This window comes from Durio zibethinus, chromosome 10 (assembly GCF_047325235.1).
Source record: "Durio zibethinus cultivar Kanyao isolate XHJ-2024 chromosome 10, ASM4732523v1, whole genome shotgun sequence".
NCBI lineage: Eukaryota > Viridiplantae > Streptophyta > Magnoliopsida > Malvales > Malvaceae > Durio > Durio zibethinus.
Window position 1 is genome coordinate 6,295,482 of NC_143171.1, and position 25,282 is coordinate 6,320,763.

Sequence of the window (25,282 nt, forward strand, 5' to 3'; positions counted from 1 at the left end):
AAGGTCATCAAATTAGACACTGTTCTACGTAATAATAATGTAAGACAATTTACAAATCAAACGTGATACAACCCTTTATTGGTTTGCTACTTATTAAAACCACAGTTCTAAAACGTACATGAATTCACAAACGGTTGTCGGTATAAAATGATTGCGTACGTAACACAAGTTGTGTCTTAAACATGAAGTCGTGGGTTAAGAATAGGAAACTTTCAAGTTTCAACCACGTATAAGTAAATAAAGAAGGCTCTAAAGAGAAGATCAAATGACTGCAGCAGGGAAATGAAAATGAAAGATTGAGAGATGGGAAATGGTGGGGTCGACATGTCTCTGGTTTGTGGAACCATTTGTCAACCACCATCTACAGTATCCTAAAATTATATCAATTTGTCACTTGTGAGATATAAAAGATATATACTGATATAATTTGGCATTACCTAACCCTGATTATAATCACAACAAAGTCTACTGCATGTCAAATCCCTGATCGATTTGATGAGTACTTTCAATAATCTAATCGGATGGTGAACCTATTGCTTATTTGATCATATCAATCCAATGACATACAGGTTTCAAAGAAAAGAAAGAGCATTGACCTAATTTTACAGTGTAGAATTCTTTGTGTTCATATTATCTCTCAAACTTTAAATTTTGTCTCTTGCTAATAGAAAAAGGCAACAAGTAATGTCTCTACTATTTCTTCTAGCAATTCAATCCAATTTAATTATATGATTAAATTAAATTTAATCAAACAACTTCGTTGAATTTTTTTATAGCAGTATTTGACGGAATTGGAGGAGAATTAAAAATTAAAAATCATATAAGCCAAATTTAGTTGATATAAGGGTACTTTCATCATCGTTTAATGTTCGATAATACACAAACTTTAAATTTGTTCAGATCACCAGAGTATATAATGAAAAACAGAAGAAATATAGGTCTAATTAAGGTTGCTTTTCATGAGTTCCAAGTGGAGCTGGATGTCTAGCCTATTATAGTTGCCATTATACCAATAATCATCAAATTAAAGTTGAGTAAGGGAATTTGCTTTCACCGACATTCCACCACTAGGTTAGTTAACCTAACATGTTGACTCCGTCATTAATCTTAACCAAAATAATTAAACAAATGACTATATATCAAACAAGTTGCATGGAAGGGACATTTATGTCAAACAAAAACTACATAGTATTATATTATATCAATCCCCCCACTTTTGTCCAAAAAACCTTGGTTTTCCTTTGAGACCTAATATATACATACATATCTGCTTTTAAGGTGGGAATTTGGAGGTGTCCTTGTATTGGGACTGAAATCTTGTCATCAATCTTGTCTGAAAAAAGACCAAAGTATGAAAATGAAAACAGCTCCCGTAATGTCTTGTTGTACAGCTCGTGAAGAAGAGAAAAGAACCCGAAAACATGCTAAAAGCTAGAATGAAGAAAAGGAAGTGTGAATGCAAAAGGCAAAAACAAAAAAAAGTACCCAAGCAAAAGCACATGTAAAGAAAAGAATACCCAAGTCGTGTTTTGCCATAAAAAACACGGGTAAAAAAAGAAAAATTGTGTGTTTCTCGAATTATGTTGTTTTGAGAAAATTATTGTTGTTGGAAGTGGACGTACGACAGACGAGGTACCTGACCGCGCGTGCCGTCCGGTGCGCGAGACTTTTGGGGTCCAAAGACCGACACCAAGAGGGGCTGCCCCTTGCTCCTTTGGCCCTGACTTTATCTGATGAAGTGGATGGATAGAGGAAAACGACAGGAGCTCAGCTATGATCCTTTTGTCTTTTTCAGACAGGGTTTGGGCAATTTGGGCAGTACGGGTAGACAATCTAGTCGCCGTCAATGTTCTGTGTGGGAGCCTTCCTCGATCCACGGGCTCTCTTTCCTTTCTCTCTGTCAAAAACCTCAACAATAATAATAAAAAAAAAAACTTATCTTCTTCTTTTGCTTGCTCCATCACTATCAGCTGCATTTTGCATTATTGTATTATTGGTTGCCCGCCCCTAATGGTATCTATCAAAGCCTGATGTTTTCATTATGATCATAAAAGCAAATAATATGCCAAATTAATTAAATTTATCAAATTATAGTACTACTTGCATCAATGTTGAGCTTTAATAATTAGAAGAGTTCATTTTGTTTTGTTATTAGAAAATGATAGTTTGATGTAGTTTCGAGGAAATGCATCAACTTCATGGACAAATTTATATCACCAATTAACTTATCATTAATTTTCTCAAAGACAGAGGTAACTTGATATTTCAGTACAATATTCAAGCAGAAAGAGGATTCTAGAGGAATATTCAAATCTATTTTTAAATAGGTTATATATATATATATATATGCATCTACCATTAAGTTAACATTCGAGTAGTGTGATCAACTCTTGTTTATAGCATCATATTAATGATGAATATGCTCTAGACGTAAAACTTGATCCTCACTTATACTTTAATCATTTAAATATGTGTAGAAATTTTCCCCAAGGAAAACAATCAATTGTCAACCTTATAATATATGTTAATGAAATTAGCTAAAAAAAAGATCGTAACAAGAAATCTAGCTAGAGGTGTAGATATAAGCGGAGAATGTGTAAGTGCAAGGAGTATACGTGTCATGGATGGAATGATATGACCCATTGCTGCATGAGATGTGATACACTCCCACTCCCACAGTCCATATGGACCTCGCTCCATGTCTCCTCTTATGCAGCATTAATTGCAGCTTTTCTAGGGTTCCTCACCTTCCTCCCTTCTCTTTTTGGCCCAAGTAGGATATTTACCTACCTTGTTGCTTTGTTTGCTTGGATTGAATAATATAAATAATGGGAATTGAATGATTTCCTACTTGAATAATGTCAGTGATTCTTGATCTCCCTCTTTCACTCATCTCTCATGCATTATGCGTCAATATCATCAACTCATCACTTCGTCAAATTGCGTTAGGGAACGAGAAGAAACATATAACAGATTTTGTCTCAGTATCATGCATTATTTAAAGCGTGCTTTGACTCTTAATCAGATCAAGGACACTGAAAGTTACTGCTAAACTATACCCACTAAAATTTACAGCTTAGAGTTGACAATACCCTAGTTATGGGGAGACCAAATTTGTTGATGGTATCCCAGTTAGGTTCTTATTTCTTTCAAAAAAAAAAAAAAGTTCTTATTTTATATCCCAAAGGATTACCCAAATTCAGTAAATAATCATTACATATTTTATATATTATTATAGACATATGTCCACGTCTAATTTAATCAATTTCTTTTATTATTAATATTTTTTTATTATTATAATATATATTATAATATAATATTATGATATACTATTGTAAATTATTATAGTATTATTAGTATTATTATTGTACCATATTATTATTATTTTTGTTTTTTTCTTTTTTTTCTTTTCTTCTTTCTTTTTTGATCCAACTTGCACGTGAACAAGGAAATCAAGGAAGCTGGAATTAGAATAAGAAATCCACTAGCATGGTCAAAGTTTTTAATGTAAAATCGTATCAATACGATTGCTGAAATTTTGGGACCTAAAATCATATTGGTTAGAACTTAATCTCAGGATTTAAGCCTGTAATTGATTCTATCTGTTTTTTAAATTTGGTTCTAAAATTACTTATAAATTGAACTAGCACTAAAAGGGACGAACACACAGAGATTCTTAGAAAGAAAGGTTTGAAAAAAATTTGAGTAGTAGGAGTGTTCTAAAATTTTGATTTTGAGATTTTGGGTTTGATCTAAAGTTTTTAGGTTTGATTTTAGGTTTAGTTTGAGGTTCTAGAGAATTCTAGGAGTGATTTGAAAATTTTGGGAAAATTTGAGATTTTTTTGAAAAAATCTTAGTTTGGATAAATTTTTCAATGAGTTTTGAAATTTTCGACGATGTTGAATTTTTCAATGGGATTCTGGTGACTTTTCTAGAAACCGATGGATTTTTCAGCTTGTGATTGAATTTTTTGGCGCTTTTTCTAGAAACCGATAGGTTACTCAATTTTCGATTGAAGTTTCCGGTAGTATTCTTGGTTGAATTTTAGAGAGAAGGTGAAGAGAATTTAACTAGAGAGAGAAAAAGAAGGAGACTTTTGAGCAAAATGCGTTGAACCTGACTTATATACTGCTTTTACATGACGTCGTTTTGGTCAACTTAAGATCCGTGTAAACTCGAGTTAGGATCCGAGCGCCGACCCACTTTAACCTAACCCGAATCGCAAAGTTTCATTTTTTTTTTCATTTTATTTTCAAATTTTATTTATTTATTATTTTTAGTTTTATAATTTTATAGGTTTTCATTTTTTATTCAATATTAAATAATAAAAATATATTTTTTTCCTTTTTGGAAGAACAGAAGAAGTTGGATAAAAAATTTTCTTTTTAAGTTTTCAAAAAAAATTTATAAAAAATCCTTTTAATAAAATAATAATTTATTTTTTTTAAAAATAAAATTCATACAAAATAAATTTATAAATTTTACCAAACTATTGGGAGAATTTTCATGGATTTAATTTTTTTTATGAAATCTACCAAACTATTAAGAAATTTCGTAAATCAATTTCGAAAAAAATAAGAAAATAAAAATTTTAATCTTTTAAACTATTGGAGGATTGCTTTCTGAATTAGGTCCTACCAAATTATTGGAAGACTTTATTAATTTTTTTAAACAAAAATAAATTAATAAATCTGATGATAGAGCCTCTTCAAAATGAGACTGTAGCCTACATAAATACTCTTGAGGTGAGAGAATTATTTTAATTTGTTATTAAACTATTGAGATAATTTTAAAACTAATTTTTAATATTAAATTATTTGATAAATCACAAATATGATCAATATTTGGATAATTGAAAGTTAAACTAGTATTATCCTTTGGATGGGTGTTGTGGGAGTGTTATAACCTTATTCATACGTAATTGTACTATTGAACTTAACATTTGATTTCGTGGATCAAAATAATTTCAAATGATCAATCATATCTAAATAAAAAAAATTAGTAATGATTTTATTAATTTATGTTTAACGATAAATTTACGAATTTAAAAGTTATAACAATTATTACTATTAACTTGACTATTTATTTATTTTATATAAATAACAAGATTTTATTTCTCTCATAAAAGTAAAAATAGTTCTACATTAAGACTGTATTAGTCAATGTGGTTAGTATACAAAAAAAATCATAAAAAAAAAAAAAAGAGATTCATGTAAGCCTCAAGTTGTACAAAAGTTTTTGTTAACATAATCTGGCTGGATCCCGCTTCGATCTTGTCTCAAGCTGGCAAACTATTTAGTATAAATTAACTTGAATATTTAACTAATTTTTAAAACTTTAAATTTAAAGCAGCTCACATATCCAAAATTAATTAAGTAGTAATTAATTCCATGAATGGCCTCCTGGTATAAAAACAATGGAAAGCTCGGCCTACCATGAAATGCACTATACTTGAAAAAAAAAATCTGAATGGCTGAGACCGTTCAGAGAGAGAGAGAGAGAGAGAGTACTTAAAAATAAAGAGAAAGATGTCTCTGTTAGCTTGCAATGATTGTAATGAGTCAACAAAATCGTATTTTATAGGTAACACTTGCAGAACCAAATAAGGGAAGGCCAGATTTTCGGAAAGATAACTTATTTAAATGGTTGATAATAATGGGATTATTGACAAAAAGGAATCCAAGTGTTTCTGCCTCTTTTGTCAGCTTTTCTTTATTTTGTTTGGATGTATCACGTTTCTCTGGTTCTGGCTGCTTCTGATGTTAAGTATTAACTGGATTAGTGGCTAGCTGGAGAGAACAAATTGTTGTATGTTTTTCCCATAGATTCAATAATTTCTTGCTCCTTGTTTCGAAGCACATAAAAAATTTCATTCCTGCCTTCCTGCCGACAAAAAATTGTTAGCATGTGGCCCAAAATTTCTATAACAGTTCGTTGATTGGCACCAATTCAACATGGTTGTTGTAATTTCATGCAAACTGGATGACCCACCTGGGGGAAAATTTAACATAGCTGGTCCATTTCAAACTAATTTACTTGCTCTGTGAGCCAATTTGATGACCCACCTGCTTGGAAAAATCCCTTGTAGATTGTATCAAGTATAAGAAAAATGCTAATTTCATTGCCAATCTTCTGTACTATCGAATCAGTCTTACTTCATCTCTAACAATATGCATTTAACTTAACCAGCTGGGGGAATTGTCAGTAGTTGCGTAGTAGCTATATTGGCCTTTGACGGTCCTTATCAATCTTTCAAACACAACAAAAATGGCCCTTTCGAGTATTCAAAGTTATAAGAAATAAGCACTCATTCAAAAAAGGTGGTTTTCTAAAGTAACTAGGATGGCGAACAGGGCATTTCCATATGCATGTTTTGTAGACTCCCTAGGGATCCTCAGTTGATCTCTCTCTCTCTCTCTCTCTCTCTCTCTTTCTTCAAGCTGTTGGTGCGAAAGGACAACTTCCATAATGCAACCTTTTTTATTCAATCGAAGAGGTTAGAAAAAAATAATAAAAAAAGGGGAATTTTTTGAAAGGAGAAAGATGGATGATTCTTAAACCTACATTCCCCTAGGGACCCCACCCTTTAACAACACTCAATCGAATAGGTCGTCCACAATGAGAACTCCAATGGAGGTTTCATCCTGACAAAAAGCTAAGAGGAACAACATCCCTCCTCCAGAACTATTATAGATCATGTCTCTCTGGACAAAGCTGGCATGTGGGTCGATTCTTATTGGAGCCCTGTAACATAAAAAAAAAAGGTTTGAGCATTATGAATTTCTTGCCAGAGAGAATTTCTCACTGACGTGTTGAAGAGTGAGGACCCCCCCTCCCTGCTCTCGACACAAATATCTGTGTATTCAAATTTTCAGTTACCAAGACTAGATTTGGTTTCCATACAGAAACTTGGGTTTTGAATTTTGGATTCAGGCTTTGAACAATGGAATAATCTTTGCTTACATTTTCAATTACATTGAGGTTCAGTCATGTGATTATACCAAACTTACAATGATCTTCATTGAAGATCCCAAATCATATTGGAAAAAGCGAAGATGGAATGTCTTGATGTAGTATATATGCAACTTGGAAAATGGAATGTCTTCATTGTTTCAAGAAGAACAATAACTTTTGCAACTTGGAAAATGGATGCTACAGTAATCTTATGGGTCCAGCGACTATTGTTTAATGTGATAGAAGATTGCTTGGGAAAACCATACGGTTTGGATTGGTTAAAACCAAGAAAGGATAAAGGAACTGCTTTAACTGTCGCATTTGTCGGTGCAAATTCTGAATTATTTCAAACATAGGAATCCTTGGTTAAAAATATAATTGAGTTTAACATTTTCGGCTATTTGTATAAATTTACACTTAATTTGTAAGATATTATTTAGACAATATCTTACAAGTTTAGTGTAAATATCTACAAATGTAAATATCTACAAATGATAGTAAATGATCACTAGCCAAAAGTTTGAAAATTAAGGGTTATATTATGAAAGTCAACTCTAGAATCTCAACAAATGAGAATTAAGTGTTGCATAATAAAAATCAGCTCTAAAATTTTAATATTTGGTGTGATTCTGACTATGAGTTAATATTTACTTGATTGGGACATTAAATTTTAATGAGAAAGATTGTGATGCCTCTAATCGTATATTAGTTAAGTGTGAGTGTACAATAAAATATATAGGTAAAGATCTAAATCCATAATTATGAGACCTTTTTTGTGCCTTGTCAAGTTTTAATGAAGCAGATTGTGTTATATCCAATTCCACATTGGCTAATTGTGAGGATAAGATATATAAGTAGAAATCTAAACACATACTTGTGAAAAAATTTTTGTAAAATAAAATTATAAAATTTTTAGATTAAAATAGATAATATTTTACAAGTTGGTTGTAAGACTCTACACTCATTGTGTAGCACTTAGCATCTCTAGAATTCTAGAGTTGTTTCTCACAATATAGTATTTAGTTTTCATACGATTAGTGATTACTCTGATATTATTTGTGGAGATTCGCATTTAACTTACAAGATATTATTCGTTTTAATTCGAAAGTCTAACAATTTTTGCTTTAAAAAATGCATCTCACAAATATAAAATTAAATCTCTATTTATATTTTTTAACAGATCTTCCTAACATCTCATTTCAGGATTAAGGTATCACAATCTTGATGGTTAATTAGATGCTTGTGCATTAAATTTCTCATCCAGAATTGAGATCCACGGTTCCAATTCCAAGGCTACCAGAAGAAATAACGTTTCATTGAGTATGCAATTTTCTCTTCTTATGTCCTGTTCATGGCTAAGCAATTCAATAAATGTGCTTGTTGTTGTAAGACTTCAGCTGTCTTTTGCATGTAATCCATTTTCCAAGCCTGACGTCTAGCATCAGCATATGAAAGATTATGGTAGACCTGGAATTTGTAAAAGATTAAATGGAAAATAATATGAAAATGCTTAGATCTAATCGTAGTAGCATATGAATTTGAGTAAGGCTTTGAATATGGATAAGGGTGAACAATTTAGATTCTCAGAATAAAGAAAATAATAACCGATATATTTGAAAAATTGTAGTATATGTAAATAACTAAATACCAGGCGAGCATATGCAAATTAATAATTACAAGCTCACCCAAATTCTTTTCCAATTGTTGTTTTTCAAACCTTTATTTGTGTTAAAAGTCAATTTTGAAGCAGTGCATCAGATACTGAGAAAGAAAAATGGTAGATATGGCCTGTGGGACACCAAAGGTATATGCATTGTGCAGTGCATTTCTCCACTGTTATGCCCTGATATGATATATGAACAGGATAATAACCATGACAAGATTTATCCCCTTCAAAGGACTAGAAATGTCATACTTTGACATGGAATGGTTCAATGTTATGCTGGCAAGCTAAGTTATTGATCATTGCCAAATTTAAACGAAAACAAAAATTTTGTAAGGACAAAAACGACTGATGAAGAAGAGTGGGGGTGAATGGAGCCCATATGATGGGAAATGAAAAGAGCCTGTTAGAGATTGATGTTTTCATCCAAATGAAAACAAATTATTAAGCTTTGTTGCGTGATCAAGTTTGCTTGTACTCAATCTTTCTGTTCATGATTGGATATAAAAACACCAAAATTTCAACACTAAAGGAAATCATTTTGGGAATCCTATATCTGCTAATCATCAGGAAATAGGCAAAAGATGGGTTTGATTCATGTTAAAGCAAGTATTCATCACCATCTCAAGCCTATTACTCACTTTGTTAAAATGAACTCGGATAATTGTTATGCTTTGAGATTTCTTGCATCATATCAGTGGCGTTTTATCATCCAAATCAAGACAGGAAGGCAGAGAGTGGTTGTTCTTGTCAATCAAGCTCTGATCTGCATGTTCTTTTGTTTCTAACTTCATACAATTTACTTGACCATTTTTAGAAAATAAATGGGTCTCTCGTAAAACGTTAAAAGGCTATATTTCCAATCATCATCGTTTGCTTTATCCGAAAAACCAAACCCCTGATGATAATGACTGATTCCTAACAAAGAAGAAAAGCAGTTAGAAACTGCAAACATTCTCTCTTTGCTGTCTACTGCCATGCAGAAGGAGTATTAGTGTTGAATTACTTAAAACTAATTAGATAAAGCAGAATCACAGAGCTGGCAGCCACATCAAATCAAGAATCAGAAAAGGGCCCTTTTGACACAGAATTTGGAGATGGAATTCGTTGATTATTTTTACAGTATTGCAACTTGTTAGAAGGTGAAATTTGTAGTGGGAGTTTTTGTAAATTTATTGATGTTAAAGGCCTAATGGTACAACCCTAGTCCCCACCATGAGTAGAATCATATGATTATGGCTGTGGTTTTCAAATTAGTATTTGTTATTTTCTGTTTTCTTCTTGCTTGGAAGAATCTGTTCATTGTTATGGACAATTGAATCTTTAGTTGAATTTGACATTGATAATTGCATGGCGTTAGGCGCAGCACTGCCCAACAGAATGATCCATGGGCCATTTCGGCCTACATCTGGCCTTGTTGAGCCATGCTCGACTCTTACAACGGCCCGTCAATGATGTCATCTTCTGTAATCGTGTAATAAGTAAAACGCGCCTTTTTAATATTAAAAAAGGAAAGAAAAAGAAAAGAAAAAGAAAAAGAAAAGGAATTTTCAAGCTTAAACAAAGGAAAAGAAGGCATTTAACCAAAAAATAAAAAAATAAAAGAAATCATTCTCCAATTACAAGATTGATTCACCAAAAACAGTGTAAAACTTCGAAAATAAAAAGTCTACTGTCGAAATCGAGGGTTTGATCGATCCAATTTTCTTCATCTTTTTTTTTTTTTTTTTTTTTTTTTTTTTTTTTTTTTTTGTGTTTGGTTTTGCCTCTTCAAACCATTGTCATGAACTGCGAAGCGTGCCAACTCAAAGAACTGGTAACAAAAAATTTCCCTTTTGCTATTTCTTTCACATATCAAATGTATTATGTATGCTTCTGATTAACAAATTTCGTTTCCTTTTGGAAAAATTTAACAAAATTTTCCTTAGGAAGTGGAGCATTTCGAAATAAGTGAGGTTTTGCGTTGTAAGTTCACTGTTTAATTTCTTTTAATTTTGTATTTTTAATAATTAATTTCGTTTATTAAAATTTGTTCTTTTTTTTTGGTTCTTGATTTGATTAATTTGAGCAGTTAAAGTTTAATTTTTTCTTTAAATATTATATTGAACTGAAAGTAAAGAGATGAAAAATTCATGATGGCAGGCATTTTGCATACGATAGTGTTTCTTAGAGCATTAGGTCTAGTTCAGCCCAAAGACGTTGATTTGGAGCTTTTTGAAATTACTTATGTAAGTCATTCATGTTTCCTTCTTTCTTTCTTTCTTTTTTTATTATTTTTTGTTTTTTTGATGAAGTAATTCCTGTTTTCTGTATTACTTTTCTAATGAAAATTACTGCTTTTATTACCTGAGTTTTTGCCGGAGTTTGACATGTATGTGTTTTGGATGTTCCCCACATTTTTATTTTGTAATATGTAGGTGCAATGTGGGGTTGTGGAAGTTGAGAAGAAAATAGATGAGAAGATTGAGCATTTCATAAGTTGGGTAGAAAAACATCCCAATAAGAAAAGCCAGGTCTGTTCTGTCTACTTCGCTTATAGTTTTAGCCTTTTTATTTTGAATGTAATCATTGCATCTTATTTATCTTCAGGTTTTATTTTTGCTTATGTTGTTCCTCTTGCTGTGTGATATAGGGTAGTAGCCTTTTACATTTTAGCCTGTATCTCATTTTGAGTAGGACTTCTTTACTTGTGATGCAGATATGCTTATCCTTTTATGAGGTGAAAAGCAAGCAGCCATCTTGGTTCACTAACAAAACCGAGAGACTATATTGGGAACAATGGTATGTCAATTTGAATGTGACTCAACGCCCAAAACCTTATTCAGGCAAGTCTCATCATACCAAAATGGTTGTTGACCCAGGGGGTACCATGCATATGCTCTTAATTTTAAAATCATAAATTGTTTTTACTTTCTTCAAAGCTAATTGATTTTCTTCTTCTTTTATAATTCTTTGTGTCCATCATTATAGAGAGTGCTTCTGAGGAGAGAAGCTCTCGCAGAGCAATGCTTGAAGCATCTCTTGGAGAGGTTCTGTCTCAAATAATAAAGTTTGTTAATGAGAAGAAGGACCATGTGCCCCCTATATCCGAGGGTGTCATCTATTTTCCATATGAAATTACCATACCAAGGTCAGCTCCCCTTCATTACATTTTCTTTTTTTCAGGTTACTTGTAAAAAGAATTAGGGTAGTGGAAAGCTGCATTGTTATTTGTTCTGCTCTTTTCCACCTTAACTTTGGTATTTCTCGTCTAAATCTTCTTTTTGTGCATAAAGAAGACTTCACCTGACTGAATAGAGAGGACTTGATGAAACACGAAGTTGGAAAGTCAGAAGACTATAAAAGAGTTGATATATATGAAGTTTGTGAAATATATGATTGGTCTAATGATGAACGGTTAAAGATTCTTATTAATGAATCTAAAAGCAGATTCTGACTCATATTAGGAATGAAACAGCAGTGAAATTCTTCTTGAATCTAATAAAGGTTACATTCTAGAATTAAATATGATATCTCTATCTTTATCCATTACTGAGTATGTGTATTAGCAATATCAAGTGGCTTTCGGTTTGATTGTGTAATTTGTCAAATGTTGAAACAAACACTAGGTTTTACCCCCCTTTTTTTCGTTTATTCACTACCATTAATAGTATTTATCATTATTGGATGGGATCAGAATGAATCATAAGAATTCATTTTGTTTGGAGGAAACTAGAACATGCTTTCCGAACACTGCCTTCCCAGAAAAAAGCATTTCTGTGCTTTCAGAAAGGCAACTTGATGATTGGATGAACTTCTTGAAAACAGTCATTTTATATTTGTTTGTCTTAGTTCCTTGCTTATGATGCATGTAAGATGTTTATCGTCTCTTTTAATGCAAGCAAGAGATGATTTATCTCTAATGGAGATCAGAGAGTTGTTTGCTTTTTTATGGAATTGAAATGATCAAATATTGGAAGGTGTTTTGATCAGCTGCCTAGGAAGAAAGAAATTTAGAGAAAATTGTTTGTCACCTCCTTGTAATTAGGAAGTTAGGTTTTCACGAAAACTAGTTGCTTTGAGTTGATGTTGTCAATTTCCTGATTGAGATATTTGAACTAAGTGTGCAAAATATAGTTATAGTCTCAAATTGATTATGTCAAACCAGGATCAATTGACTGCGCTGGATCCCTTGCTTTTGTTTTGATGAGTTGTTGCCATTCTCATCTCTGTTTGTTAGGAAATTTCATTGAGGAACATGTTTAGAATGGTGAGTTAATATTGTGCTGCCATTACTCAGTTCACCAGATTCTGCTTTCGGAATGGACATGATCAAAAGGATGCTCCAGACCGGGCATCCAACAATGCTCAGCTGATTATCAGACAGGGCAAGCTAATTGAACTTAGAGTAAACAGTTTCTCCACTTGGGATATTCTTAAATGCTCGAATTGAACTCGTAGCAAAGTGCGGAACAGATGAAAACCAATCAACAAGGCAAGCAAGGTTTGAATATCTGAACATATAAGAGCTAGGTGCGTGATTGAATCCATTATCTTGTAAATATTAGCTCGTTTTTATCATTTTCCTTTCCTTTCTTGAGATCCTTACCATTCAATGAATAATACTTTTACTTGTTCAATGAACCTATGTACTAGTCTTATTTGAGTTACATCACACTGAATTATTTCTTGACAAAAGTTTGCCCCCAAAGTCAAAGCAACTTGTCAATTCATCATCGCACAAATCACAAAATACGACTGTTCCGACCATTTGAAAATGATGTACAACCAACATGTTACTTTTTGTAGGAAAGATATTTTTTAAACAAGCACAATCATTTTTCTCATATTCTTCGCCATTTCTTTTTTTAGTAAATAACTTCAAATTTTATGTTAACTAGGTGGGGTGCTCGAGCGACATGAGTCAAAATTTTTTTTTTATTTTGTTATTTTTATTTATTATTTTTCAATGTTACCTAATTAAAAAAAAAAAAGGTAAATAAAACCTAAATGGAGATTTATGTGATTATCTAAATTGGATTTTTATTCTTATAAAATATAAATTATAAAAAAATAAATTGTTTAATTTTTTGTTCGTAGGATCCATTTAATATCAAATTTTAAATAAAGAAAATTGATGAATGTATATATATATAAATATAAAATTAAATAAATGATAATATATATATATATATATATATCATAGAATGATTTGAGGCAAAAGATTAAATTCACTTTAAATTCTTATTTGGTTTTTATTAAAAGATCGATTTGAATTGTTTTGATGCAAAAATACTCATAAAATCAAGATGAATAAAAATGTATTAATATTAATTATTTATTCATCTTTATTAATAATTTCATTTTGTTGTACAATTATTTTAATTAAATAATAAATAATAAATAAAAATGCGAAAAATACACAAATGAGTATGCTGCATGAGCATTTCTATTAAGGGATGAATAGATAAAGGAGTATAATAGATGAATGAATACATATATTATATCTTAATTATTTATAAATATAGTATTTTTTTTCTTTAAAAAAGAGTATAAAAAAAGCGCTTAGGACAAAGTGGATCTTACTTTTTAAAAAATAAAATCTATTAAAAATATTTATTAAATATAAAAAATAGCAAAAAAAAAAGAAAAAAAAGGAAGACCACATGGCACTCTTTTGGTTGTGTACGAAAAAAAAGGTAAACATAATAAAAAAAAAAAACTTGATTTAAAGTGAGTTTTATTTTTAAAAAAAAATTTATAAAAAATTTTATTAATATAAAATAATTAACAAAAATTAAAAAAAAAAGTTTCTTTTAACATCATTGGCTATGTACTGTTTATCTTTACTTGACCAAAATTTAATCTTTAGATGATCTAATAGAAAAAAAAATATATTTTGTGAAATTTCCACCAAAGTACCAAAGGTTGGTGATAAATCCGAGAATAGATTATTATTCTTTCAATAAAGTCAGATTACATGTGGTCAAATTAACAGAAACGGAAACTATAGGCAATAGCTTCTAAATTTGGCAACAATTCCCTTTGATCTCATCAATTTATTAGTATCCTAACCAAAGATTAAAAAAAAAATCTTACTTCAATTTAAAAACAAAACTGAAAGCAGGAAAAAAAGAAAAATTTTATCTATAAAAGAAAAAAGAAAAGTATTATTCTGTCAATGCAATAAAGGACAATGCACGGTGTGTCTCATTTATTATTGTGAGAACACTTTTTTGGTCCTATACATAGAATCCATTTGAGAGAGAGATACAGGCCTCAAAGTAGAAGACAGATAGAACATAACAAGAGAATAGCCTGTAGCCATGCAGAGAAAAGGGCACTTTGTATTAATCCATGGAGCCTGCCATGGAGCCTGGTGCTGGTACAAGCTTGTGAGCCTACTCCAAACGCTTGGTCATCAAGTCACTGCCTTGGACCTTGGTGCTTCCGGAGTTGATCCCAAGCGGCTCGAAGAGATTACTTCTTTTTCAGATTACTTGCAGCCATTGACGGATTTCTTGGCTTCTCTTCCTGATGAACCTGATCACAAAGTCATTCTTGTTGGTCACAGCTATGCTGGTCTCTGTATATCTATAGCCATGGAAAGATTTCCCAAGAAAATCTCCGTTGCAGTTTTTATTTCGGCCTATATGCCTCATCATAGCTCTCCACCAGGGACTCTCATACAAGAAGTACTTAAACCTAGTAATTAATGCTTTTTTAATATATCCATAGCCAGCTTTGTATATTCTAATTTTGGTTAAAACTTTCCTTTTTGTTGATCTAGTACTTTAAAAGGATCCCAGAGGGGTCGTTAATGGATTGCCAGTTCACATTTGATAAAGGCATGGAGAAGGCGCCAACTTCAGCACTCTTCGGTCCAAAATTCATGAAGGCCAAAGCTTATCGACACTGCCAATTAGAGGCAAGTATCATGTTCTGTTTTCATTCATTGAATATATATGGTTACAAAACACTAACTCATGATCCTAAGGATATTAACAGGAATTATTTTCCATATCGATATTAATATTTTACAAATTTTATTATCATTGCTTCTATCAAGTTTGAGTTTGAATTTGAGTTGTTGATGGATCATCTGCTAAGCAGCTCTCAACTCAAGCTGCTATATATCTCATTTCTGAGAACTTAGCTTTATATATGTGGTTGTATGTAACTATATGTGTAGGTGAATTTGTCCTAATAGCATTGTTATTGCGTGCAGGATTTGGAGTTGGGCAAAATGTTGGTTAGGCCAAGTAGGCTGTTCTTGGAGGATTTGGCCACTGAGAATTTATTAACAGAAGAAAAATTCGGGTCTGTGGATCGAGTTTTCATTGAATTAGAAGAAGATGAAGTGATGATGGAAGAGTTCCAGCGATTGATGATTCAGAAATCTCCAGCCAAAGAAGTGAAGGTTATTAGAGGAGCCGGCCATATGGCCATGCTTTCCAAGCCCAAAGAGCTTTGCCAGCTTTTACAAGAGACAGCAGAAAAATTCTGTTGAATATTTTAATTGTTTAAGCAATTACCATTTATGCTAATTAATTAATGATATAAAAATCTCTGGATTTCTTTTCCATTTTTGATGATATATTTTAGAAATTGTCCAAAAAACATGACGTAATATCACTTATAATCACAATAAATAAAAATATATTCACATCATCTTATTGATTTTGTTTTTAATATTTAAGGAAGCTATCAGTTGACAGAATACATAGCTGTTGATATTTTAATATCATAATCACTTTTCATATTGGAATCAATGATTTATGATAATGTCATATTGATATTTCGTGATAATTCCTACATATTATTACCAGCTATTATTTCGTTACTAAATGTTTAAATCTGAAAGATTTTTAGAATTTGTAAAATGATAAGACCGACAATTATTGGGAATATCGCATTCAAAGAGATTGCGTTTGATTCCTTGCGGGTGAGGCAATGTTGATTGTGGGATAAGAAGCTATATATAGATGGACAGCTAAAAGTGGAGTCTAATCAAAGTACTATCATACATCCTAGCAAAATATAAAAAGTCTAAATGAGAATCCATATAAGTTATGGTTTGAAAATCGGACACCAACTCACGTTCTCGTTGTTTGTCTACCAATCTCTTGCTTACGTTATATAATCTCCCAGTTGAAGAAGCATTTTGTCCTAGTTTATGTGTTTTCCTGCGGAGCTTGGTGCTGTTCCAGTCGGTCACCGTGTTACTGCTTTGGATCTTGGTGCCAATGGAGTCATCCCCAAGAAAGCTCAATGAACTCTCTTGCGAATCGGACCATGTGCAACTATTGATTGACTTCATCAGTCAAAATTTTTTTAAAAAAATGTTTAATTATAATATATATATATATATATATATAATTATTGGACAGATTTATTAATTTTATTTAAGTAAAGAGTATTTATGAAAAATTTTAAAAGTGTTCAATGAAAATTTTTTCTTCAATTCTTCTAACCTTTAATTTTGGAGTGCTGGAGTTTTCAATACAATTTTTTTTTTTTCAAAATTTTTTACTTCTGCAGCTGATAAGGTGAATCCGCCACTAAACTTCATGGCCTCTCTGTCTCAAGAAAAGAAGGTGTTTTTAGTGGGTTATAGTCACGGAGGAACGGCTATTTCTTTAGCCATGAAAAAAGTTCCCAAAGAAAATTGTTTAAGACCAAAATATGTGACAAACTAATTTCAACCAAGTTCAGGATACATTAAGCTAGAAACCAATTACCAAATATTAGAACTTTATCAAGAAAGCTCAAATTCTTTATTTTCGACACATAAATCTCCAAACCCATTGTCGGCGGTAAACATAATGTTGCATTCATTCACCACTATAGCTCTAACTTGCATTCCATCTAATACATTTATCGTTATAGCTACTGCGGTCATCCTATATCACCATACTTACTGCCATAACTGCCACAGACATAATGTCTCATTCCATCTTTTGCGTTGCTTGCGAGATGGTGGACCCACAAAGACGACTCCTCCCTCGTCCACCGACGACAGCAACCCTTGGCTCCCCCTAGCTTGGCGACATGGCGATGTTAGTTAGTGTAGGATCCGCCACTTCATTATCTCTTTTATCCTATATATCGTCGGTCATAAGAATCGCAGTTATCATTACTCTTATTCACCATTGTCAACCATAGTATGTGTTAGTGGCTATCATCACCCCATCTCATTCATTGTTAGCCACAATCTTTCAGCTGAAGAAATAATATTATTTAGCAACTATATTTTTTAGGGCAAGAATGTATTTCAGTAATAATAATCGTCAAACATGTTTGTTAAACTAATGAGTCTGAATCAATATCATTTATAAAATGTATGCACCTCCATCGCGGATAAATGAGAATACAAGTGTTACCGTTGACAAAGGCAAAAAGAACCTGTTGAATATTTCAAGGGATCGTTTTCAGCCCATTATGCCGCTACGTCCTCCTCTTCAGCCACATAAGTCATTGTTCTTTTTTATTTATTTATTCATTTATTGCCTTTAAATCTTTTATTTCTTATGTCTTCATTAACTTTTTACTCTCTTATTAGTTGACGCGTGGCCTAGCCCCTATTACGGGGTTTCTGCCATGGGATTGTGGTTTGGTTGGCAACGAAATGATTGGCGCATCTCCGATTCTCTTTTCGTGTCTCTAACTTTGCTCAGAGAGTTCATGAATTATTGTTGGGATTTGCAACTAGAGATTGGGAGATTAATTAATTTAATTGTGAAAATTCACATTTAATTTATGAAATATTATTTATTTTGATTGAAAAATTTTATAATTTTATCTTATAAAAAATTCATAATAAATTTGGGTTAAACTTTTTTTTATATATGATCACAGATTTTTAGAATATTTCAATATGAGATCGGAATGTCATAAATTTTCTCTGTTAAAAATTAATATCTTCGTCAAATTCAACATAAAGTATATACATAAGTACAAAATTACACAAAAAAAATCATAAAATCAAGATCACACTGAATATTAAAATTTTAGATATGACTATTATTGTGTAGCACTTAACTCTCATAAAATTTTAGAGATAACTCATATGGTATAATACTTAGCTCTTGTTCAATTGATTATCGCTTTGATATTATTTATGGAGATTTATATTTAACTTGTAAGTTATTATTAGCTTTGATTTAAAGATCTCACAATTGTTCGATAAAAGATATCTCACAAATTTAAATTTAAACATTTACTTATATATTATAACGAATTCTTAAAATCTTTCGATATGAGATTAGAATATCACACTAATAAGAATTTCTAAACACGTGATTAAATAATCTCATTCATTACCCCATGCCATGTATTTCATGAAGATGGAACGGATGACGTTCGTAACAAGGAATGTATATGGGATATTAGCATTGACGACGCAATATGAGACCTTATATTGTGGCCAATGAGAGCTTCAGCTTACAAACCATTTGAAAGTTACATTTGGCATCACTGGTAGAGTTTTCTTGCATAAACAACTATTTCAAGCTGATAGATAATAGTTTTCCTTTCGCCGATGATTGTTACAGTTGGATAATTTCCTCTTCAAAAATGGCTATAACTGGGGCCTCTAACAAACACAAATCATTAGAGAAACCATACTTGTTACACCTAAGTCAACTAGTCAATGACATCCAACTTGGTCGAAGCTTGGTCAACATTATCATACCTTGAGGTTACCTAGATAAAGCATGCTTAGACAGCTACCACATCTACTCTAAGGAAATGACTCACCTTTCGCCCAAAGAAAGACTCACCTAACGTGCCACTAGCAATCTATCAAGACAACTACTTCAAGATTCATCAGTTAGTATTCAATTTATCTGAAACTATTAAATATAACATTTTATTAACTATCAATTATTTTAGTTAAGTCGCTGCTTCTTGGTCTCATATATAAAATAATTTACAAGATTAGGTACGTAACAAGAAGACATAACACAACTACACACTTTGATCTTTTTTCAATTGAAACTTTCTCCATACACCTCACCACCTTATTTTCTTTTTTTACTTTACCTTAACTCTGATATAGTATAGTACTGATTTGAGTGTCACAGTGCACCATAGAGTAACAACTCTGGCACCCCTAATAGTGCTTTTTGGCTACAAATTCAAGTTGTCCTTCCCTTCAACCTCATCTTTTTCCTTTCAGCTAAGACAATCAAAAACACCATCAACAATTGGTGCCTTGTGTGGAAAATGACAATCATGTCTTACCAATCACACTTATCTGAATCCTGAACTCCTACCATTAATGTTTCTACTCAACCTGTAGCTATTATTGATGAAGCATCTTTACTACTAACTCCCTTACAAATCTGATCATCAAACCTACCTTTTTGGAATTCTTCATTCCCTAACAGCCCATTATCATTAAATGCTCGGGCTGCACAGCCTTTAAGGTTTTATCAAAACTTGATGGGAGTTATATCTTTAAATGTAACATTAACTCCACCATTGGTACACACCATTGTACTTGGACCTTCAAATCTTGTTTCTCAACAACGTATAGCATAAATTTTTTATTCACTAATGTATAAATTGTGAACTTATTGTTAGATATAGATGAAAAAAAATCGTTATTAATTTTTTTTGTTTAGGTGTGATTAATCACCTGATTGAAACTAATTTATAAAATAAAAGTTAGATTCAAAAATCGATTACATTTAAAAAAGGTTGTAGCATTTTCATAACGTCTATTCAAGGATGGTATTAATTTCGATTTCAAATTATCTAAACCTTGAATTATTACTTTTATTACGTAAAGAAAACAATAAAACCTCAAAAAAAAAATTTTTATTATTATTATTTTTTATTTTGAAAACCTTTTTTATGAAGATTTTTTTTTGAAAAGATTTTTTTTTTTTCCTCGTAAGCTTCGAGATCTTTACATAGTTAATAACAAAAAACAAGAAGAAAGAAGAAATCAAAATTAGAAAAATAACCTTCGTGGAAATGACCTGGAGGGGATGGTTGCAGAGGCATGACAGAATCTTCAATATCATATTCAGCATAATTGAAGGCCTGCACGTAAACCAGATCAATAGAGACCTGATCTGTCGAAATAGCAAAACCAAACTCACCAAGCTTCCAAACTTCACTTGATGTAATCAGGACATTCTCAAGTGATATAGTCAGATGAATAAGACGTGCATTGTTATGAAGAAAATCCAAGGATTCTGTAATCTGAAGCAACCCATGCTTCAAATTCATTTCCATCTTTACAAGGTCTTTAGGAACCAGGGCCACATTCTCAACATTCCCAGGCGCATTAGTCACCGACGCAAAAAATGGTTCGGTAACCATCGTCATCGCGTTCTTATTTTCATCCAAAGCCTGGACACGTATGTCACTCCTGGATGCCTCAACCTCAAAAGCCTAGCCGCATATGATAGTATCAAATCTAAGAAAGAATCCTCCGCCACCTTGGAAAGGCCCGCATGCGCGCATGCCTCTGAAAACACCTTCTTGTCCAGAATCCAATCGCAAACCGTGGGATACTGGTGGAGACGCGTTCTGTCACATGCCTTGGCCAAGTATAATTTCTAGGGAGACCCTGGTCTTGCATATCCGATCTGGTCAAGCAGCTCATAGTCCTGAAGAGCTTTAGGTCCAGTAACCTCCTGAACAGTAGTTTGGATGATTTTCTCGATGACCACATAGTTACCTGCTACGCTTATACAGCAATCCGCCTCCTGGAGAACGAGGCAGCATTTCTTGGCTATCACCATGAGAGTTTTCTGCCCCTGTTATCATTGAATGAAAAATGATCCCCATTTCCAAAATCAGGAAAACCGGCTTCTGTTTTAGCATCAACATTTCCTGGTTCGAAACCCTGGCAAGTGGGCCACCCTGGAGCAATAAATACAGAGAAAAAAACGCCCCAGTGGTGGCACTGCTGCAGATGTTAATGGTGGGAAGTTATACTTAGTCCATAATTATGTGGTTCACTGTCATGACTATGACCGTGGTCATGGAGGTCATGATCATTCACAGCATGGCCATACCCAACAAGAGAGCCATAGCGACATTAACCAGTAAACCAGATGCAGATGCCACGAACATGAGAAAGCCTTAAACTTCACCTGTGTCATGCTATGGCTTCATAAACAGTGCCGTTTAGAAGCCATGTCAGCAAGATGGAAACAAAGGCACCAAGAATTTCAATCCTAAAGGATCCATAAGATTGATGTGGATTTGCCTTCCACCCGAATGCCCAAAAGGAGAATAAGGGGATTGTAAATGCTGCAACGTCTGACAAGAGACGGGCTACATCAGTTAAGATTGCAAGACTGTTGGCTTTAATTCCTCCAGCTACTTCTACCCTCCTATGGAAAATGCAAGGCAATACTGCCATCAAAAGTTTCTGCATAGAGGTTGCACTTTCCTTTGCTTCTTTATAACTGGTTTGAGCGCCAGAAAACCCACATGCTACGTGTCATGAGCCAACCTTGTATAGGGCCATGACCGAGACTTAGGTTGCCATGAGCCACCCATGTATAGGGCCATGGCCGGGTAGATCCTTTGTGTTAGGAAAAGTGTCCTCATTTCAAACATTGTAATGGTTACTGGTAGCATAGCTCTAAAATCTCTAAGGCTCTTTAGGGGGTGAGCCGGCAGCGTAGTGTTGGGCTGTCTCACCGGGTGCTATGCGAGCTTAGGCCACCCACCAAGGGCTGCCCCCCTGACCCTGGTGATGGTGGGAGGTCCCGATGTATGATTCCCGTTTATAATAAAATTCACTCCGATTGAATGCCCGATTGTTGCCTCGATACGTTTCTTTTTTTCTCGATGTGAATGTGCCTTGTTGTGTGTGTATGCTTGAGATTGACCTCGATATATTGTGCCTTATTGTGAATGCTTGAGACTAACCATGGTTTATGGTTATTTGTTCAGATATCGATCTATTGAAGGTTGACTTGGGTGGAAGCGTCCATTTAAATGCCGCACGGGCTAGTGCTTGTTGAGAGAAAGCTCAGTCCGTGACACGTGGTATCAGAGCACGGTTGAGAAGTGCTAGAAAAATGGATGAGATGGCCACAAGTGGTGGACCGAATCATCAACAGAGAATTGAGGAACTTAAGGCCGCGGTGGCCGCAATGAAAACTCATATGGTGACGAAAGACCGAGTGAGGGAGATCGAGACAACCCAGCGGGAGTTGTCCGATACTCTCCACAATGTGAGCGAAGAGGCTAGAAATGCCTTGAACATTCTCTAAAAGGAGTTTGAGGAGCTCAGGGCCTAGGTGAGCATCTTACAAATGGCTGTGGCCAGATCGGGTTCGAGCTCGATGGATAGGGGACAAAGGCCCAAGGTGCCGAAGCCTCGATGCTATGAGGGGGCAAAGGATGCTAAGGAACTTGAAAATTTCTTGTTTGACATGAAACAATATTTTTGAGCTGTACACACAAGTTCAGAGGAAGACAAGGTGACAATGGCGTCGATGTACCTCGTAGGGGATGCCAAGCTGTGGTGGCGCTCCAAGTTTGTCGATAATGAGTGCCTAATTAAGACTTGGATGGATCTGAAGCGAGAATTGAAAAACTAATTTTTTTCGAAGAATGTGGAATATATGGCTCGAAGGAGACTTCGAGAGTTGGTGCAAATCGGAACGGTACGAGAGTTCGTAAGGAACTTTTCTACCATGATGCTGGATATTCGGGACATGTCCGAAAAGGACAAGATGTTTTATTTTCTTGAGGGCCTTAAGCCTTGGGCGAAGACAGAACTACAAAGGCAGAAAGTGCAAGATGTGGCCACAGTCATGGCTGCAGCGGAACGTCTTCACGATTACAATGATGGCTCCTCAAAATGGAAAACTCTTCCATCAACTGACAGTAGCTTTAACTTTGGGAGTGGGGGAAAGATGACTAGGTTGGATCGACCCTTCAATGGGGGATCAAACAGGAGGCCCTTTGGTCGAGATAGCACCCAGCCCAAGATAAGCAACGCAGGGATTTTCAAGCCTAGGCAACCGCTAGCTTGCTTTCTTTGCAAGGGGCCGCATCGAGTGGCTGAATGCCCGCACCGAGGAGCCCTTAATACCTTAAGGACCTCATCTCAAGAGTCCGTAAAAGCGTCAGAGAGCGTTGAAGAAACTGAAGAGGAGCCAGCCAGGATGGGCTCAATAAGGTTCCTCAGTGCCCTCCGCACCCAATTGAACACTATAAAGAAGGAGCAAAGTAGAGGCTTGATGTACGTGAACTTGACGATCAATGAGAAAGCCACCAAGGCCATGGTGGATACGGGTGTGACCGACACTTTCATCACACCAGAAGAAGTAAAAAGGTGTGGTCTTCAGATTAGTAAAGACTGTGGATGAATGAAGACGATCAATTCGCCAACCTTTGCGATCAATGGAAGCTCCAAAAGTGTGACAACCCGATTGGGGCCATGGGAAGGGAAGGTAGACTTTACAGTTTCCCCCATGGATGACTTTGATGTTGTCCTCGGATTGGACTTCATGATGTTGGCTCAGGTCATCCCTGTCCCCATCGCTAGCTGCTTGTTGTTTTTAGAGGAACACCCATGTGTGGTTGTTTTTAGAGGAACACCCATGTGTGGTGCTAGCTAACATCTTACCAAAGAGTGGGAAGAAAATGATTTTAGCTTTGCAGTTCAAGAAAGGGGTAAAGAGAGGAGAACCCTCTTTTGTGGCTGTGCCAATCTACAAAGAAGGGTCGAAAGTAAAACCAATACCTGATGGGGTGGAAAAAGTGTTGGAAAAATTTGAAAAGGTGATGCCAGAGATGTTGCCTAAAGTTCTACCCCCTCGACGAGCAGTGGACCATGAAATTGAGCTCCTTCCAGGAACGAAACCCCCTGCTAGAGTGCCCTACCGCATGGCTCTGCCAGAGTTGGCCGAACTAAGAAAGTAGTTAGATGAGCTGCTACAAGTCGGGTTCATCAGACTATCAAAGGCTCCTTTCGGAGCTCCAGTGCTATTTCAAAAGAAGCACGACGGAAGTTTACGATTATGTGTGAACTACAGGGCCCTGAACAAAGTCACCGTAAGAAACAAATATCACATTCCCTTTATAACAGACCTGTTTGATCAACTGAGTCGGGCCAAGTACTTTTCCAAATTGGACTTGAGATCTGGCTACCATCAGGTCAGAATCGTTGAGGGAGATGAGCCAAAAACCACTTATGTGACACGGTATGGTGCATTTGAATTTCTTGTTATGCCTTTTAGACTGACCAATGCTCTTGCCACATTTTGTACATTGATGAATCAGGTGTTCCATGACTACCTAGACAAATTTATAGTCATCTATTTAGACGATATAGTGGTATATAGCTCCACCTTGGAAGAGCATCAAGAGCACTTGTGCCAGGTACTTCAAAGATTACATGACCACCAGTTATACGTAAAAAGGGAGAAGTGTGCATTTGCTCAGACCCAAATCCATTTTCTCGGTCATATTGTCGAACGTGGCCACATTCGAATGTATATGGAAAAGGTTAGAGCCATCAAGGAGTGGACAACACTGAAGAACGTTAGTGAACTCCGCTCATTTTTGGGACTAGCCAACTACTATAAAAGGTTTATAAAAGGGTACTTTCGCAAGACCACAGTCCTCATGGAACTATTGAAGAAGGAGCGTAAATGGTGTTGGACGAGTGAGTGCCAAGAGGCCTTCGAGGGATTGAAGGA

General features: G+C 34.3%; 2 protein-coding genes and 1 pseudogene across 3 annotated transcripts; 2 read left to right on the plus strand and 1 right to left on the minus strand.

The window, feature by feature from the left end:
- The first annotated feature begins 10,182 nt into the window (after window positions 1-10,182).
- On the plus strand, window positions 10,183-13,241 carry LOC111292113 (autophagy-related protein 101-like). 2 transcript variants are annotated; one of them, XM_022884337.2, is made up of 7 exons: window positions 10,183-10,434; window positions 10,547-10,583; window positions 10,761-10,846; window positions 11,036-11,131; window positions 11,317-11,482; window positions 11,589-11,748; window positions 12,838-12,975. In XM_022884337.2, exons 1-7 carry the CDS (start codon window positions 10,402-10,404, stop codon window positions 12,848-12,850), a joined length of 591 nt encoding a protein of 196 aa, XP_022740072.1. In that variant the 5' UTR covers window positions 10,183-10,401; the 3' UTR covers window positions 12,851-12,975. The 2 variants fall into 2 exon arrangements, with proteins under 2 accessions (XP_022740072.1, XP_022740070.1); XM_022884335.2 differs by having other exon boundaries at window positions 10,195-10,434; window positions 12,898-13,241.
- Window positions 13,242-14,790: 1,549 nt separating this feature from the next.
- Window positions 14,791-16,192, plus strand: MES10 (methylesterase). Its single transcript, XM_022885207.2, has 3 exons — window positions 14,791-15,292; window positions 15,388-15,525; window positions 15,826-16,192. Exons 1-3 carry the CDS (start codon window positions 14,924-14,926, stop codon window positions 16,105-16,107), a joined length of 789 nt encoding a protein of 262 aa, XP_022740942.2. The 5' UTR covers window positions 14,791-14,923; the 3' UTR covers window positions 16,108-16,192.
- A 4,222-nt stretch (window positions 16,193-20,414) lies between these two features.
- Window positions 20,415-22,331, minus strand: LOC149516382 (metal tolerance protein A2-like; annotated as a pseudogene).
- Window positions 22,332-25,282: the final 2,951 nt, after the last annotated feature.

What these genes read in the sequence shown, in the direction of transcription:
- LOC111292113 (XM_022884335.2), top strand. Translation starts at nt 10,402, where the DNA reads ATGAACTGCGAAGCGTGCCAACTCAAAGAACTG. An exon ending in CGTGCCAACTCAAAGAACTG is followed by an intron (nt 10,435 to 10,546) that starts GTAACAAAAAAT and finishes AATTTTCCTTAG; the next exon opens with GAAGTGGAGCATTTCGAAAT. An exon ending in AATGGTTGTTGACCCAGGGG is followed by an intron (nt 11,483 to 11,588) that starts GTACCATGCATA and finishes CCATCATTATAG; the next exon opens with AGAGTGCTTCTGAGGAGAGA.
- MES10 (XM_022885207.2), top strand. Translation starts at nt 14,924, where the DNA reads ATGCAGAGAAAAGGGCACTTTGTATTAATCCATGGAGCCTGCCATGGA. An exon ending in CAGGGACTCTCATACAAGAA is followed by an intron (nt 15,293 to 15,387) that starts GTACTTAAACCT and finishes TTGTTGATCTAG; the next exon opens with TACTTTAAAAGGATCCCAGA. An exon ending in ATCGACACTGCCAATTAGAG is followed by an intron (nt 15,526 to 15,825) that starts GCAAGTATCATG and finishes TATTGCGTGCAG; the next exon opens with GATTTGGAGTTGGGCAAAAT.